The sequence below is a fragment of the Tamandua tetradactyla genome, chromosome 8, assembly GCF_023851605.1.
Source record: "Tamandua tetradactyla isolate mTamTet1 chromosome 8, mTamTet1.pri, whole genome shotgun sequence".
Classification (NCBI taxonomy): domain Eukaryota; kingdom Metazoa; phylum Chordata; class Mammalia; order Pilosa; family Myrmecophagidae; genus Tamandua; species Tamandua tetradactyla.
In genome coordinates, this window is record NC_135334.1 from 121,933,489 (window position 1) to 121,948,625 (window position 15,137).

The 15,137-nt window shown below is 50.2% G+C and overlaps 1 protein-coding gene across 1 annotated transcript in view; it reads right to left on the bottom strand.

Annotated features, from left to right (window-relative positions):
• Nucleotides 1-13,378, bottom strand: part of SYT13 (synaptotagmin 13) — a 41,223-nt gene extending 27,845 nt beyond the window's left edge. Inside the window, exon 1 of the mRNA XM_077112299.1 lies at nt 13,190-13,378. Within this exon, the coding sequence (XP_076968414.1) occupies nt 13,190-13,378 (189 nt within the window). The remainder of the gene's footprint in view (nt 1-13,189) is intronic.
• Between the last annotated feature and the right edge of the window lie 1,759 nt (nt 13,379-15,137).

The window sequence follows — 15,137 nt, forward strand, 5'->3', positions numbered from 1 at the left end:
TTTCACCAAATGCTACCACCATCCATCTAGCTGAGCGAGTAGAAAACTGAGAGGGCGTCTCTAACCCCTCTCCCTTCCTCAAGCTGACAGCCACCCCATGGGCAAAACCCGTGGATTTACTCCCACACGTCCCTCCAAACTGTCTTCTCTCCATCTCCCTTAGCCTCCAACCTAGCCCGAGCCATCGTCGCCTCTCTCCAGGGCTTCCCACCTGCTCTCTCCCATCTCTACTCTCCCCCCAATCTGTTTTCCACACAGCAGCTCGACAGGTCTTTTCACAACCCAAATCTGACCATGTTGTTCCTTGCTTAAGACCTTTCAGTGGCTTCCATTGCTCCTGGGAATAAGGTCCAAATATATTTTTTTGTTTGTTTGTTTGTTTTTACATGGGCAGGCACCGGGAATCGAACCCAGGTCCTCGGGCATGGCAGGCAAGCACTCTTACCTGCTGAGCCACCGTGGCCCGCCCAGGCCCAAATATTTGACATGGCCCAGGAAGCCCTTTGTGGGCCAGCCCTGGCCTGACCCACCCCCCCCTCCTCATCACCTCTTCCTGTGCTCTCTGTGCATTACCCACTCTGACCTCCATCCAGTCCCTTCTAAGCTCTCTTTCTTCTTGCCACAGGGCCTTTGCACATGCCCTCTGCCTGGAATATTTCAAGAACTTACCCAAAAACACTTTTCCTCGTGTACTGGTTTGAAGCTGTTATGTACCCCAGAAAAGCCAGGTTCCTTTAATCCAGTCTTGTGGAGGCAGACCTATTATTGGGTGGGGCCTCTGACGATGTCATTTCCATGGAGATGTGATACACCTAACTGTGCTGGACCTATTGATTAGGCTGTTTCCATGGAGATGTGTCCCACCCAATTGTGGGCAGAACTTTTTTCTTTTTTTAAAACTATTTTTATTGAGAAGTATCCACACACACACAGTCCACTGTATTTTACAATCAATGGCTCACAATATCATCACCTAGTTGTGTATTCTTCACCATGATCATTTTTAGAACACTTGCATCACTCCAGAAAAATAAAGAGGAAACAAAAGAACTCATATATTCTGTAAATCCTACCCCTCTCTCTCATTGACCAGCAATATTTCAATCTACCCAATTTTTATCCTTTATCTCCCTCTATTATTTACATTTTATACTTATTTTCTTTTTTTCACTCATCTGTTCAAGCCCTGGATAAAAGTAGCATCAGACACAAGGTTTTCACAATCACTCAGTCACACTGTAAAAGCCATATAGTTACACAGTCTTCTTCAAAAGTTTTGATATGTGGTGTTCATTGTCATTTTCATACATCTCAAGATATTTGCTAATTTATCTTGCAATTTCCTCTTTGACCCTTTGATTGTTAAAAAAAAAAAAAGTATGTTGTTTAACCTCCATAGCTATGTGAATTTTCCTGATCTCCACCTGTTATTAATTTCCAGCTTCATTCCATTGTGTTAATAGAAAGCACTTGGAATACGTTCAATATTTTTAAAATTATTGAGACTTGTTTTTCAGCCCAACACGTGGTCTATCCTGGGGGAAGATCCACGGGCACTTGAGAAGACTGTACGCCCTGTTTAGAGCGCCATGTTCTGTAAACATCTGTCAGGTCTCGTTCATCCGTCCTGCCACTCACGCTCTCCCCCTCCTCGTGACCCTCTCTCATGAGATGGTCTATCTATTGGGGAGAGAGGTGTGCTGAAGTCTCCAGTTGTAACTGTGAGACATTTATTGCTCCTTTCCGTTTTACCAGTGTTTGCCTCACGTATTTTTGGGCTCACTGGTTAGGTGCATAAATATTTATGATTGTTTATTTCTTTCAGTGGATTACCCGTTTTATTAATATATAATGCCCGTCCTGTCTCATAACATTTTTTTACTTTGTCTATGCCTTAAATTTTCCTTCTTCCTGTAAAAGGACATCATTTTATGGCTTTTCACATGATGTAAATTCAACCAGGGAGTGTCTTAGGATTGGTATGGGAGGAGAATGCAGCAAACGGGGAAGCAAGCCCTAGAATATACATCCAAGATAATTTGAAAGATATTTAGCATGATTTCACAGTGTCCTTATAACACAAAACAAAAATATTTTTACGTTAATTATAAAAATTGCAGGAACAAAAATATCAATACGAAATCTGCAATGTGAGTTTCAGCATACGTGAGCATTTTCTTTCATCGTGGTTTGGACTTCCTCAATGGAGAGGGAGAGACTTGTGAAGATTTAGCAAAAATGGCAAAATTAGGAAACAGGGAGGTATTTTATATTTCATGACTAATTGGGTGGACTATTCCTTTCATGGGCGATCTAACTGGAATGTACAAACCCTCACGTTTCCTGAAGGCGTGGTGCGCTTTGGGAGATGATGGTGGAGTAATGCGGAATACAGGAATTCTTGGTGATCTGTAAAGTCGGATGTGGACAGTGACACGGACTTTCTTAGGACCTGACCCATAAACCCCATTTCATTATAACGGTAAAACCATCCTCGTGTGCGCGTGTGGAAGTTCATCTCCTTATCAGGTTGGCCTCACGAGGGCTGGAGGGGGAGGATTTCGGGTCTCTCCGGCTGGACGCCCTGGGAGGGGACGGCACCAGCCCGGGTTTTCCTGGTGGGATTCAGGCCTGAGGGGCCCGGGAGGAGGCGACGGGTAGATCTGGGTTGGAATCATCTGTGCTCCCCCAAGCCGCCAGGACACGAGGGAGCGTCTCGGGAACAGTTCCGGTTTGAAGGAGCAAGGGCAGAGAGCGACAAGGAAGCATTTTCCAATGGTAAAATTGGCCAGTGTCGGGATAATTGGTAAAATGTGAAAATGATCTGTGGATTGGATCATATCATGGAAACTGTTTCAACTCCTGATTTGGGGTTGTGCGGTTCCTGGGGGGAGTGTTCCTGTTTTGAGGAAACACACACTTTTTGTGTTAAGGGGTAGACGCGGTGGAGCTGCAGTGATTGGGAGTTGGAACAGACCAGGAGTTCTTTACATTGTCATTACAATTTTACATATAAAAGCCACGCATTCTATAATTATTTCAAAATATTCTGTAATTACCATGTCAATACCATGACATTAAGGGAGAACAAAGTTGAACCTTATTATAGAGACCAAACGCTACATAAATCCGTGTCAGTCAAAGTTGCGGAACTAGCCCTCTCTTCAGGGTTGGAATTTAAATAAGGAGGTAGTGAGCGCCTTTTATGTGAATGACGACTGTGCGTTGGGTGGGATGTTTTGATGAGGTTATTTCCATAGAGATGTGACTCCCCCCGCCCCATTCAAGGTGGGTCTTAATCCTTTCCTGGAGCCCTTTATGAGAAAGAACTCAGAGCCAACTCAGACAGCAGAGAGATGAAACCAGCACACAGACATTTGGAGATGCTACACTAAGAGGTAAGATGCAGAGTTCACCTCAGAGAAGCTAAGCGAGGACCCACAGACACTTGGTGAGAAAGCCACTGGAATCGGAAGCTGAAAGCAACAAACCAGGAGCCAGGACAGCAGTTGCCAGCCACGTGCCTTCCCAACTGGCAGAGGTGCCGGATGCTGGAGACCGTTCCTCAAAGTCAAGGCGCCTTTCCCTGGATGCCTTCATTCGGACATTTTCACAGCCTCAGGATGGTAAATTTGTAACCTAACAAATTCTTTTTGTAGAAGTCAACCCACTTCTGGTATATTGCATTCCGGCAGCCGTAGCAAACCGAAATGCCTAGTAAACGCCACTGGCTGTATTCCTCACAGGGGATGCAAGCAGTCCACTTGCGGCACGAGAAGAGAATAAAAGAATTTAATTTCATGAAACTTTTTACTGCATTGTTTTAAAAGGTCTACTTTCGTGCATGTTTTATTGCGTGTGCTGACTTAGTATATAAAATATGTATATACACACATATACTACAAATAATTAAGTATACACATATTTAAATGGTATGTACTCAAAGTTTTTTACAGAAAGGAATTCTCAGAAAAGTTCAGACCAGAGCACCAACGAGCTATCACTTCCTTGGGGACCTCTGACGCCCCTTCCCACACTTTGCACAGTTGTAAATATGTTTTTATCTGTACGCCTGGAGGATGAGCACCTCCCCCCGGGAAAAGGCACTGCCTGCGAGCAGAGAAGTTGTCACTGATGGTCTTTAGTACTGCCTCAGTGCCCCGCACAGAGCAAGTGGTCAGAAATATTTGCTGAATGAATAATTATCCCAGAAGTGGAGTGTTTATGCTCTTATTTCCATACTAACAATAGCCTTCCAGTTTTTACATCTGGAATACCTTTAATGGACTCTGTCTTTTCTGCATGGTGAAGCACACAGAAGTCACCGCATTGCTAAAGGACAAATGAGAAAATGATTTGGAGATACCTACAGGACTCATTCCATAGCAACTAGGTACCGAGGCTCCTGGGTGCTTTCCTAAGTGTTATTGCACTCACTATTTCCTGGAGAAAAGCTTACCATTATTTTCTCTTATGGGTGAGGAAAGTGGGATTCAGAATGATCACGGTCATTTAGTTAGAAAATGGTCAAGTCTGCATTCGGATTCAAGGTCTAATTTGATTTCCAACATTTTCTATCTCAGCACCTGGATTTTATATAAACATGTCCATGATAAGAGGCAATCCCCTTTTCAGGGGTCTCAAAGCACTAGATTGTTACCTAAACTAATTCCAGCGAGACCCGTCGTCAGATGCAAGGCTCCCCCGCAGCCGTCCTTATGAGCGTCTCTCTCCTGCGTCCATTCCTTTAGTCCTTCATCTCCACCCGTTTGGAATTGAGGCCATCAAGCCAAGAGGGCCAGTCCTGCAGCCAGGGTGGACGGCTGCTTAAAGGACCCATCCCATGTGGGCAGCAGAGGTGAACTCATCAGATGACACATTTTCCATGGAAGTGCAAACCAGCCCTCCAAACCATATCGGTATTTGCCCGTGGGGTTTTGCCTCCTGACACGCTGTCATCACCTCCACCGGATTTCCCTCTGAGAGCTTTGCCCTTTCTTCCATGTAAAACAGCTGTGCCGGGAATGAAAAATGTATCTTAAGAAGCTCAGAGGCCCACTGTGAGAAAGGGGGAGGGACCCTGAGACAGAATGAGATTGATGCTAACTGAAGATATTCTACACATGAAGCTGCTTCAATCAGCTCTTCCAGTTGCCCAAACTGCTTTCCCCCAGCCTCACCCTCATCTTCAAAATGCCACCCTCTCCACACGAGCATTCTCCACTGGGTGAAAGCAAAGCCTCCTCTCCCTGCCCCACAACCGACTCCCTCTCCCTATGCCATCCTTAGCAACAAGTCCCAAACTATGGGGTTTATGTGCTTTTCTGAGTAGAAGGGGATCTCCTCAGTATTAGCTCATTGACCTTGCATCCAGGATTTCTTTTTTTTAAACTCTCTCCATTATTAGCAGATGAACAAGAGACTTGAAAGAAGGGCAGGAAACCAATAGAAAGGGAAGCTGCCGCTCCCCCCCCCCCGTCCCCCCCACCAGACGCCGCCTCGGGCAAGCACGGACACCCCCCTGTGGCCTCCCCACCTCCCTGGGCTTGTGCGCTTTATTTTGGCTGCAGCAAAGTCCGCAGCCCCATACACCCATTCCTCTCATTTGTCTGTCCACTCACCGACTCACTCAGTCCTTCAAATCGACCCTCACGTCTTCTCCTTACTGTCTGCTAAGCTCTCTGCTCTGTTTTCCTATGAAGGAAAGGCACGTCTTGGGCTTAATGAGTGGAGGAGGGGAGGGGCACAATTAAATATGCTAAAACATCCTAGGGTCTATGCCAGATGGATTAAGTCTCCATTTAACAGAATTCCTATATGACCCTGCCCAGCTAAATATATATCTGCAACCACTCCTCATTATTTGAATCTAATCTGTTCAGGAAAACGTGCTGGGTAGCAAATGTCAGAGAGCAAGCATCCGTATTCCATTATTTTACGTGGGAAAAATCATAATGCATTCCAAGTCCATCCTCAAACCTCGATCGACATTCCCAAATATTCTCATAACACCTTTAAACACTGAGCAAAAATCTCCCAGGACATTTCCACAATATCAAGCAATTAAAACACCTTTTATGTAATTAGTTAGCACTTAGTGGGCTCGGAAGGAAGGTGTGTGCATAGCACATAGACCAGAGTCCCAACCCCTCCCCACGTCACAGGGCCCCCAACCGTCTACACAGGAGGAGGCAACATTGAAAGGCAGGAAATGCAACCGTAATTGGAGCTGGGTTTGTAGGATCCCCAGGGACGCAGGAGGTACTGAAGCCTGGGGAAGAGGACAGCGCTAACACGCAGCCCACTCACAGGACCGAATCACAGGTGCAAATTCGCTGGGAGAACAGGGAGCGGGGGCGGGGTGGGGAAGGGGCGTGGGGGGCACGGGCACCACCCCTCTGGTGAGCCTCAGGAAAAGTTAGCCACTTCAGCAGTAGGCTCACGTGGATTTGGATTTGTTTGCGGGCAGCCCATACAGATGGCCAATTTTTATGAGTTTACAAGGGACTGGTGCGTACTTAAAATGTGGTAGTTCAGATTTTTAAAATCTAAATGCTTAGAAAATCGCTGCATCCTTTGTATCATCAGTACACAGTTCAGCGCCTGTCTCACAGGCGTCGATACATGTGTGAAGAATGAAGGAAGGAAGGCATGAAGCTGCCCATGCCCTCTAGGCCTCGCTTTCCCAGGCCCCCAGCCTCACTTTACAGCAGGCTCCCCCCTGCCCTTCACTTTCCAGCCACACTGGCCTTTGCCCAGGCCTTCCTAAGGGCTAGACTCCCTCCTGCTGCAGGACCTTTGCACAGGCTCATTTCTCTGGAGCCCCCCACTCCCCCCCGCCAATTGCTCTGCTGACTTCCTTTCCAACGTTAGCTCTCAGCTCACCATGGCTCTCTCTTCCCTGATCAGGTCAGTCCCATCGCACCTTCCCTCCCACGCGCATTTACTTGTGCACTCAGTCTGTGAACTCTGGTCTCCCTTACACCTGGAGCTCCATGAGGGCAGAGAATGGGTGCTGTGCCACTGGTGGTGATGGCGACTCCATCAGAGCTCCTGCCTCCAGCACAATGCCTGGCACACGATACATGCTCAATACACATCACCAAGGGAGGAAGCAACGAAGGAAAAGAGGGACAGAGGGAGGAATATACCTTTTCATCTGTTTTCCTTGATAGTTCTACTAATACATCATTTCTCACCGAATTGGTTATAGGGGGCCTTTTCATGCACATGACATGCATTTATAAAATCCCTTATTCCTTAAAACCTGTCTCTAAGAAGCTATTTCTCCTCCACCCTCAAAGCAGCATTTCCCAATATTTATCAGCAAGAACTGACCTCTGGAGATAGCAGCGCTGGATATTAAAGTAACAGCGGGAGGTGAACGCTAATGGCTGTTGGGAGATTGGAGGTCAAATAGCATGGCCAGTAAAAGGAGCATCTTCATTTATTCCGATTTCTTCCATTTCTTCTGACTCTGGGATTTTCAGTCGGTCTTAATCTTCCCCCCTTGTCTTCTGGGTCTAACACTTCCTCAGCCAACTGGTCTCCCCACTTCCTTCTGCCTTTGTCTTATGTGACCTCTGGTTTCTCTCTCAGGTGTTTCCTCCATTGTGGTCCTACAGCCTCCCTGCTCCTCTTCGTGTTCCAGGTACCTGATCCTGACCTGGCCCAGGGTCTGAAAACCTGAAACCTCACAAGGATGCAGCAACGTCTTCTGCTGGAATAAATGAAAGCGCCAGTGACCTGTCAATTCCGTGATGAGAACAGCCATGAACCTGAATCGCCTACATCCTGCATCAAGAGGAAAATTGGGGGAGGGGGCCTCTCCTTGGGAAGGGGTTACAGACAGAACCCACAACCCACGTTGTGTTTCAAAAGGGCCCAGTGTTTCCTGTGGGCATATGCTCGTCTCCCTGAAATAATCTATGCAAATTTCTTTATGGAAATTCATACTGTCTTCCACGTTGCCAAGCAACCAGCCCAAACATGTTTACTGTGTAAAATCTCTCTGGGGAGCCCTCAGGCTGCACTCAAAGTCTGCAGCATGATGGGCTTAAGAGGTAGCGAAGCAATCCAAAGCACCGGGAACACTTTCTGCGGCTGACCTGCAAAGACGCACACCATGGGCACTTTTGTGCCATACGTATAGGAGCTCAAAAAAGACTGTAATTAGCTTTTTCTGCTGATGTATAGCCCAGTGGTCGAGAGTGTGCTTCTCAAACTTGAGCCCTGGGTCAAATCGACTGGCTTTAGAACTTTGAATAAGTTCCTTAAGCCCTCTGGTTTCGCTCTTCCCATCTGTAAAATGGAGATATTAATTATGCATAACTCAAAGGGTTATTGTGAGGATTAAATGAAAATGTTATGTACACTATGTTTTAAAATACTTTGAACAATGCCTGGCACAGAGAAATTATCAATCAATGCTAGCTTTTCTATTATTGTTTTTTGTTACCCCATGAAATCGGTCAGTTTTTATGCTTAGATGAATCTGTGAGTTCATCAACCAGGTCAGCTAAGAGTAAGCCGACAAGTAAATCTTTTAAAAGACTAAGGATCCGTGAAGGTCAGCGCTTACAGCAATCCAGAGTCAAATCAGTTCCAGGAGTAGGGAGAACAATTCATGGGGTCTCCTGTGACGGCTGGGAGACTCCAGGACAGCCCAAAAGACCACTGGACCAGACGGAGAGAGGTCTACCTTGGACCTCAGGTGAAGAGGCTCCTCCTAAGGGCTTCCCGTGGCCCCTGGCCCCTCCTCATCCCCACAGCCCTGTAAGGCGCCTCACCGCAGTTGCTTGTTTGTCTGCCTCCCCGCTCTAGGAAGAACACGAGCCCGTCTTTTCACCACTGCAGCCCAGGCCTCGCCCTAATGAGCCCGTGCTCATTAACCTTTCATGAATGAACTAATTAGTTAATGAGCTGCGGCTTCTGGCTTCTGTGCTCGAGCCCTCTCTCACTCTTACAGGTGACCTAACAGGGTCTGCACAGAGAGCAAGAGAAGACCGGAGAGAAGACAGACAAAAGGGCTAAGAGGGCCACACTGGTGATCCCCAGACCTCAGTCAGTCCCACAGGGGGTCCCTCGTGCACCGGAGGGACTGCAGGAGTCGGAGCAGGGAGCAGGCAGGGTTGGGGAGTAGACTCACAGCGGACCACAAAAGGAAGGCTGTGTCTCTCGAACACTGCTCAAAAGCCCTCCTGGTAATAAATACTGGTCTGACACTAAATCAGTGTTCAAATTATAAATTTTAATACAAACCTTACGGAAGTGCGACTACATACAGAAGAGTGCACAGATCGTCACGCAGCGCCCCGCAACCAGCACACACACCAAGAATCTGATCAAAATCCCCGAGGCCTCCGCACGTTGTGTCCACTCATTTCCTGTCTCCACGGGCAAGGCCACAAATCACTGTGGGCCATTTCAAACCTTGTCTGAAAGGAACTTCGACAACGTCCTCTCCTTCCCGTCTGCCCACTTTTATTCCTGGTTGCACCACAGTGTGACAATTTAATTTAAAATAGATACACAAGGGCTATCACATGCTCAGTATCATCCTAGATATTGTCAAGGAAACAAGGAAAACACAAGACACGCTCTCTGCCCTTGGGAGGAAAAGACTCCCCACCACATATATATTGCTTGATATAAATTCAGCTCTTATTTACATTGTCTCATAAAAACCTGGAACCCATCTGTTAGTGCTTCACTGAAAGCCCCTTCAGCCTTCCCAAGTCTGCTGGAAGAAGGAAGAATTGTCTAATTGGGCAGTAAGCAGCAGTGGGGGCCGGGGCTGTGCATAGAAGAGGCCTTGAGGCCACAGTTGAGGGGCCCCGCTACTTGTCTAAAGTCTCTGAGCACATGGTTACTTCACCCCAGAGACTTGTGAAACGCATGTGAGAAGAAGGAGAAGATACGCACCGTGGGGGGCGAGGATGGGGCACTAAAATAAGTAAATAACAGGATCTAACAGGGGATTTAGGTATCATAATTTAGACTTAGAGATGAATGGAAATAACACTGTGAGGTATCTGCAATAGCTGTAGGGAAGCTATGGAAAGATCTGTGATTTCTCTAGGGGACAGTCATAGGTTTTATATTTTATTTGTTGCTGGGATTTGCTGCTTCTTTTCCTGCTTATAGGATGTGGGAGATTTCATTAGAGGTTAGTAAAAATAAAGAAGTAATTTTTTTTTCCTCTCTAAGACCACGTGCCTCTGAAATTCTATCTAGAGATGTCATGAGGGATCTGTGGGCCCCAGGGTTTAGAACTCTCGGGAAGTTGTTTTCAAAATTACTACAAACTTCTGCATCATTCAACCATTCAGGGCCAGAAACCAGATTCCCAGGCATGGGGGCAATTTCAAGGAGTTTTTCCAGCAAGCGAAACCAGTGACAGTCAGAGCTATGGACATGGGGCCAGCAGTCACAGTCACCCCAGTTCTCAATGGGACGTCCTAAGCCTGGAGCACCTCTGTTAAGATGGTGGAAATCTAGAACCCTGTCCATGCCCCCCTCCCCTGGAGGAACAGCTTCCCTCCCTCTTTCCCTCCTTGTCAATATTGCCTGGTACATCAACCTGCTGTCACCTGCCACGCCTAGCCCCATCTCCTTTACTTTTTTGAGATGTCAATTGTGCAGTCTTCTCTCTATTATTTTATCTGGGCCAGTGACTGAATCAGTCTGAGCACAAGGACGGCCAAGCTGACACTGGAGGCCTCAGTCTCCCCACATTTTCCTGAGAGTTCACCCCAGACTGCCCAAATCCGTGGTGACCAGGAGAACCAGGTGAGGAAATGTGATGGACAGGTATCACGTGTCAGCAAATACTCATTGTGCCCCTAGTGAACTCGCGCTGGGTTGCAAAGACATGGAATAAACACCTAAATCTGAAGAAATAAACAATAATCCCAGCCAGCTGGAAGTGTGTCAAACTTCTCCTCTGGGCACCCACTAGCCTCGCAGGTGCTGGGCAGGTCCAAGGAAAAGTGCAGGAAATGGAAAGGCACAGCCCCTGCTGCCGTGAGGCTTATATTCTAAAATATGAGCCTCGTAGTGTACAAATAAAAAAGATCATGTCCAATTGTAACATGTGCTGTAAGAGAATGTGGATAGAATGCTCTGGGAGAGGGAAATAGGGGAGGGTGCCTCATTAGATTTGGCAAACACCTCCCCGAGGAGGTGACATTTAAGCAGATAAGAGAAGGAGGCCCCTGAGCGAAACGCCAGAGGAAGATGGGACGAGGCACAGGAAAGAGTGTGGTGTCTTAGAAGAAACGTCCTAAATCCAGGGAGGCTGGGGCTGCTGGTGAAGGGAGGAAACCGGCATGAACCAGACTGGGGAGGTGGGCACGGTACATCAAGCAGGGTCCAGAAGGGTCTAGTAAGGCAATGGAGTGGAGTGGCTCAGAGCCACATCTGGAACCAGACCAGCTCAGCTAGAATCTGGTTCTCAAACTTTTCTAGCTGTGTGGCCTTGGGCAAGTCACTCACCCTCTCTGAGCATTTACTCCCTCATCTTTAAACCGGGATAATAACATATCCCAGTGGATTGTTTGGAGGAGTAAATGAGTGTCTGGCGTACAGTCTGAGCCCCCGGAATGTGGTTTGCTGTGACTGGGTCCAAGCTCAGTGCAGTGTTGTGGGGAGAAGCACAATCTGGCTCGTCTTGAAAAATCATTGGCCATTATTTGGATAACTGGTAGTCAATAAGACAAAGAGTTGGAAGGAACCTTAGAGGTCATGTACATCAATTCTTTCCCCAGAGGTTCTCTCTGGGAAGGGGAGGGAACAGTGCCTGAAGAGCCGCTGCTGAGAAAGGCAGAGTGTGACTGTCTCTCAAGTGGGCTGGGCAGGAGAGAAGGTTGAGAGGCAGCAGGGCACAGCCCGTGGAGAAGGGTTGATCCACCTCCCGCCAGTGGGGAGCCCCCTCCTCCCACTTCCAGCTCTTTCCAGCTTCCTGGTCCCCACTCCACCCCACCCCCACCCAGCTGGCTCCTATTTCTGCCAGCATCAATGTCACTTTTCTTGGATTTTTAAGTGCCTCAAGGACAGAAGCCATTTCCTTTCCACTCTAACTATGTAGTGGCTGACACAAGCCCCACACAACTGGATCCTCAGAGCTTTTGAATAATTGATTTAGAGAAGGAAGGGGTATTTACAGCAATTTAGAGCTACTCTTGGAACCATAAGATCTATAAGGAAACCAAAGGAGTGAGAAGGTCATTTAAGTCATCCCCTTGTCCCAGGGCCAGCTTTTCTCTTTCCTCCCAGTTTTCAGAGGACATTCTGTGCCCCCACTTCGGGGAAGCATCTGGAGTTCACGGTCTATGTAGGACCGGCGTCCCAACCCCCCTGCCCGGACCCCTTCAGCTGCTCCGTGCAGGGGAAACCGCCCATTTCCTGCCTGCCAAGGAGCAAACTCAGGCCGCGGAGGGCCTCCGGGGACATCTTGAGGGAAAACACAGCAACCCCCTCTGGCCGGCGGTTGTGCCAGCTCTTCAGGCTCCCACCGCCTACCCTCTGCCCGACTGTCACCCGCCAGTCACCTCTGCCCGACTGCCCCCAGCTCCCCAGCCCCCTGCACTGCAGCAGCCGGCCCCCCTCTGGGCTGGGGGGATGTGCCCCCTTCTCAGTCTTGTCAGTGCTGTCCCTAAACCAGCCCCACAGCTCCCCACCTCTCCTCTCCTCCCACCCAGTGCTGCAAGCTTCTCGTTCCCCACAATTCCTCTCACATCGCCCCTAGCTCTCACCCCACCCCCGCCCCGTCTCCCCACAGCCCCCCTCCCACGTTCGCCTTGGACGGCCCTTGCCCAAGTCCCCACCCAACCCCCGCCCCCATGTCCCCTGTTCCCTCTTCCCTCACCCCTCACAGCCCCGCACGTTCCTGTCCCCGGCCCCATTCCGTTCCAAGTCCCCTCTCCCGGTCCTTCCCACGCACAAAGACCACCTCTCCCGGGTCAGCCCGAGGAGGCCACAGTGACCCCCCTGCAGCAGCCCTCCCCCTTTGCCCTCGCTGCTCCCCCGTTCCTCTCCCAGTTCCCCCGAGCTGCCCACCCTCCCAGTATCCTCCTTCTCCCGCACCCCCTCCCCAGCGGGTCTTCGGACACGCTGGGCGCCCCCTCCCCGCCTCCGCCTTGCTCCGGCGCCCGCGGGAGATCCGCGCGCCCACCCACCGCCCGCTCACCTGTTGGGCGGACCGGAGCACGCCCGGCCTTGCCTTCTCCGGGTCCGGGTCCGGGTCCCCGTCCCGCGGCAGCAGCCCCTTCTTGGGGTGCATATGCCGGCACAGGCAGGTGACCCCGCACAGCGCGAGGATGCTGGTGGCCGTGCCCAGCGTGGCGCCCAGCGCGATCACGGGCACCGAGAGCACCATGCTGCCGGCTCCCCGCGCCCCGCCGGCACTCCGGGACCCGCGAGCCAGCAGCCGTCCCGCCGCGGAGGCCGGGAGGGGAGAGCGGCCGTGCGGTGGCGCGCCCGCACCCAGGCCCGCGTCAGCCCGCGTCCGCACCTCCCGCCGCCACGTGACGCGCCGCCTCCCCACCCCAGCGGGCGCGTCTCGGAGGGAAGGGGCCGAGCGCCGTCTCGGGCCGTGGTCCACGCTGCACGTCCGCGGACACTCGGGCTCCTGCCGCTCGTCGGTGCGCCCAGCTCCCTGCGGCTGTCAGTGCGCCACCGCGCAGGGGACCCGACTTGCGGGCTCGGTCCGCGCAGGGGTCACGGAACCAGACCAGAAGCCTGTTGCCCGCCCTCGCTCTCCCCCAAGGTCTGGCCAAGGAGGCTGCAAAAGCGGGAGGGTTTCAAATACACAGTCACAAGGCCGGGCCGTTCGCACCTGCCCGGTGAGAACCTGAGATGTTTGCTCCAGCAGCAAAGGGCAGGAGCTGCGGCTGCGCCTGTGTCCTGGTGAAGACCAGTCCCCTGGCTCTGTTGACATCTGCTCCCCCTTTGGAACTAAGGGGCGCGGGGTGGGGTTCTCCTTTGTTACCTAACCTCATCTCAGGGCCCTGCAGGGCTTCCAGTCTCCAGCGAGGACAAGGAAGCTGGGCTCAAGGAGTGTGGGTGGCTCTCATTCATACCCACGCTCGGGATGGTGGCTCAGTTCACGTGTCTCTCCACGAAAGGACCTGTCTCAGGAGGCTAAGGATGATCAAAGGCTGGCAGTGCACCCTTGACTCAGGAGAAGAGTGAAAGGAGGAGGCTGAGAGTGAAGGGAAATTACAATCAAGAAAACAGTATTTTTCATTGTGTGTAGCGTTTAGTTTAATTTGGCAAACACTCGCTGTGGGCCCCCTGTGCTCTCGGGCTGCTGGGCTCATTGAGGAGGGGTGAGGCGGGGAGAGGGTGACTTCAGAGCTGTCCCAGCCTGGTCCCTGCCCTCAGGCGACTAACCTGGGAGCCGGGGACCCTCTCCAGCTCGCTCTGCCTCTGTCTTTCCCATTATTAGGAGGATGTCTGGAGCTCAGAAATGGGTGTGTTGGCATCAATACAAATGTCAGAGTGTTATCTCAGAGGGTGAATTCAACCCTCCTCTGGGTCTGATTCATGCTCACCTTAATTTGGGGCATATGAACTGCAGACCTGAAACTTCCTTTTTTTGAAGAGGTTTTTGCTGGCATTCATGCATCATTGGTTTTCACAGTTCACAGCCGCTCACTATAGGTCTCATTTGCGTCATCTGTAAAAGAGGCTGCACTAGATGGTCTCCGGGATCCCGTCTGGCTCTGAGAGTCCATGGTCTGGTGAGGCACAAGATCCCGGGATTACGTCATTTCCAAGTTCCCAAGAGCCTGTGGTTACACGCACAAGCACGCATCTTCCACGTGACCTCATGTATCTACCATGTGAGGAAGCATCACATCACTCTCATTTCACAGATGAGGAGCGTGAGGCTTAGAGGGTCAAGTGGCTATAAGGGCCTCTTATACGTGGCTATAAGACCAAGCTTAGATTCGAATCCAGATCTGCCCCAATATGGAGAGTTCACCTTTTTGCTACATATAGCTGCCTCAAATCCTAATAACACAGCTGAGGAAGGCTGCATTACTGTCTTTATTAGAAAGAGTGTATGTTGTCTCCCCAGCGATGTTGAGCTTGTGGCCTGTGAAATGTGGGCAGAAGTGCCAGTGCGCTGG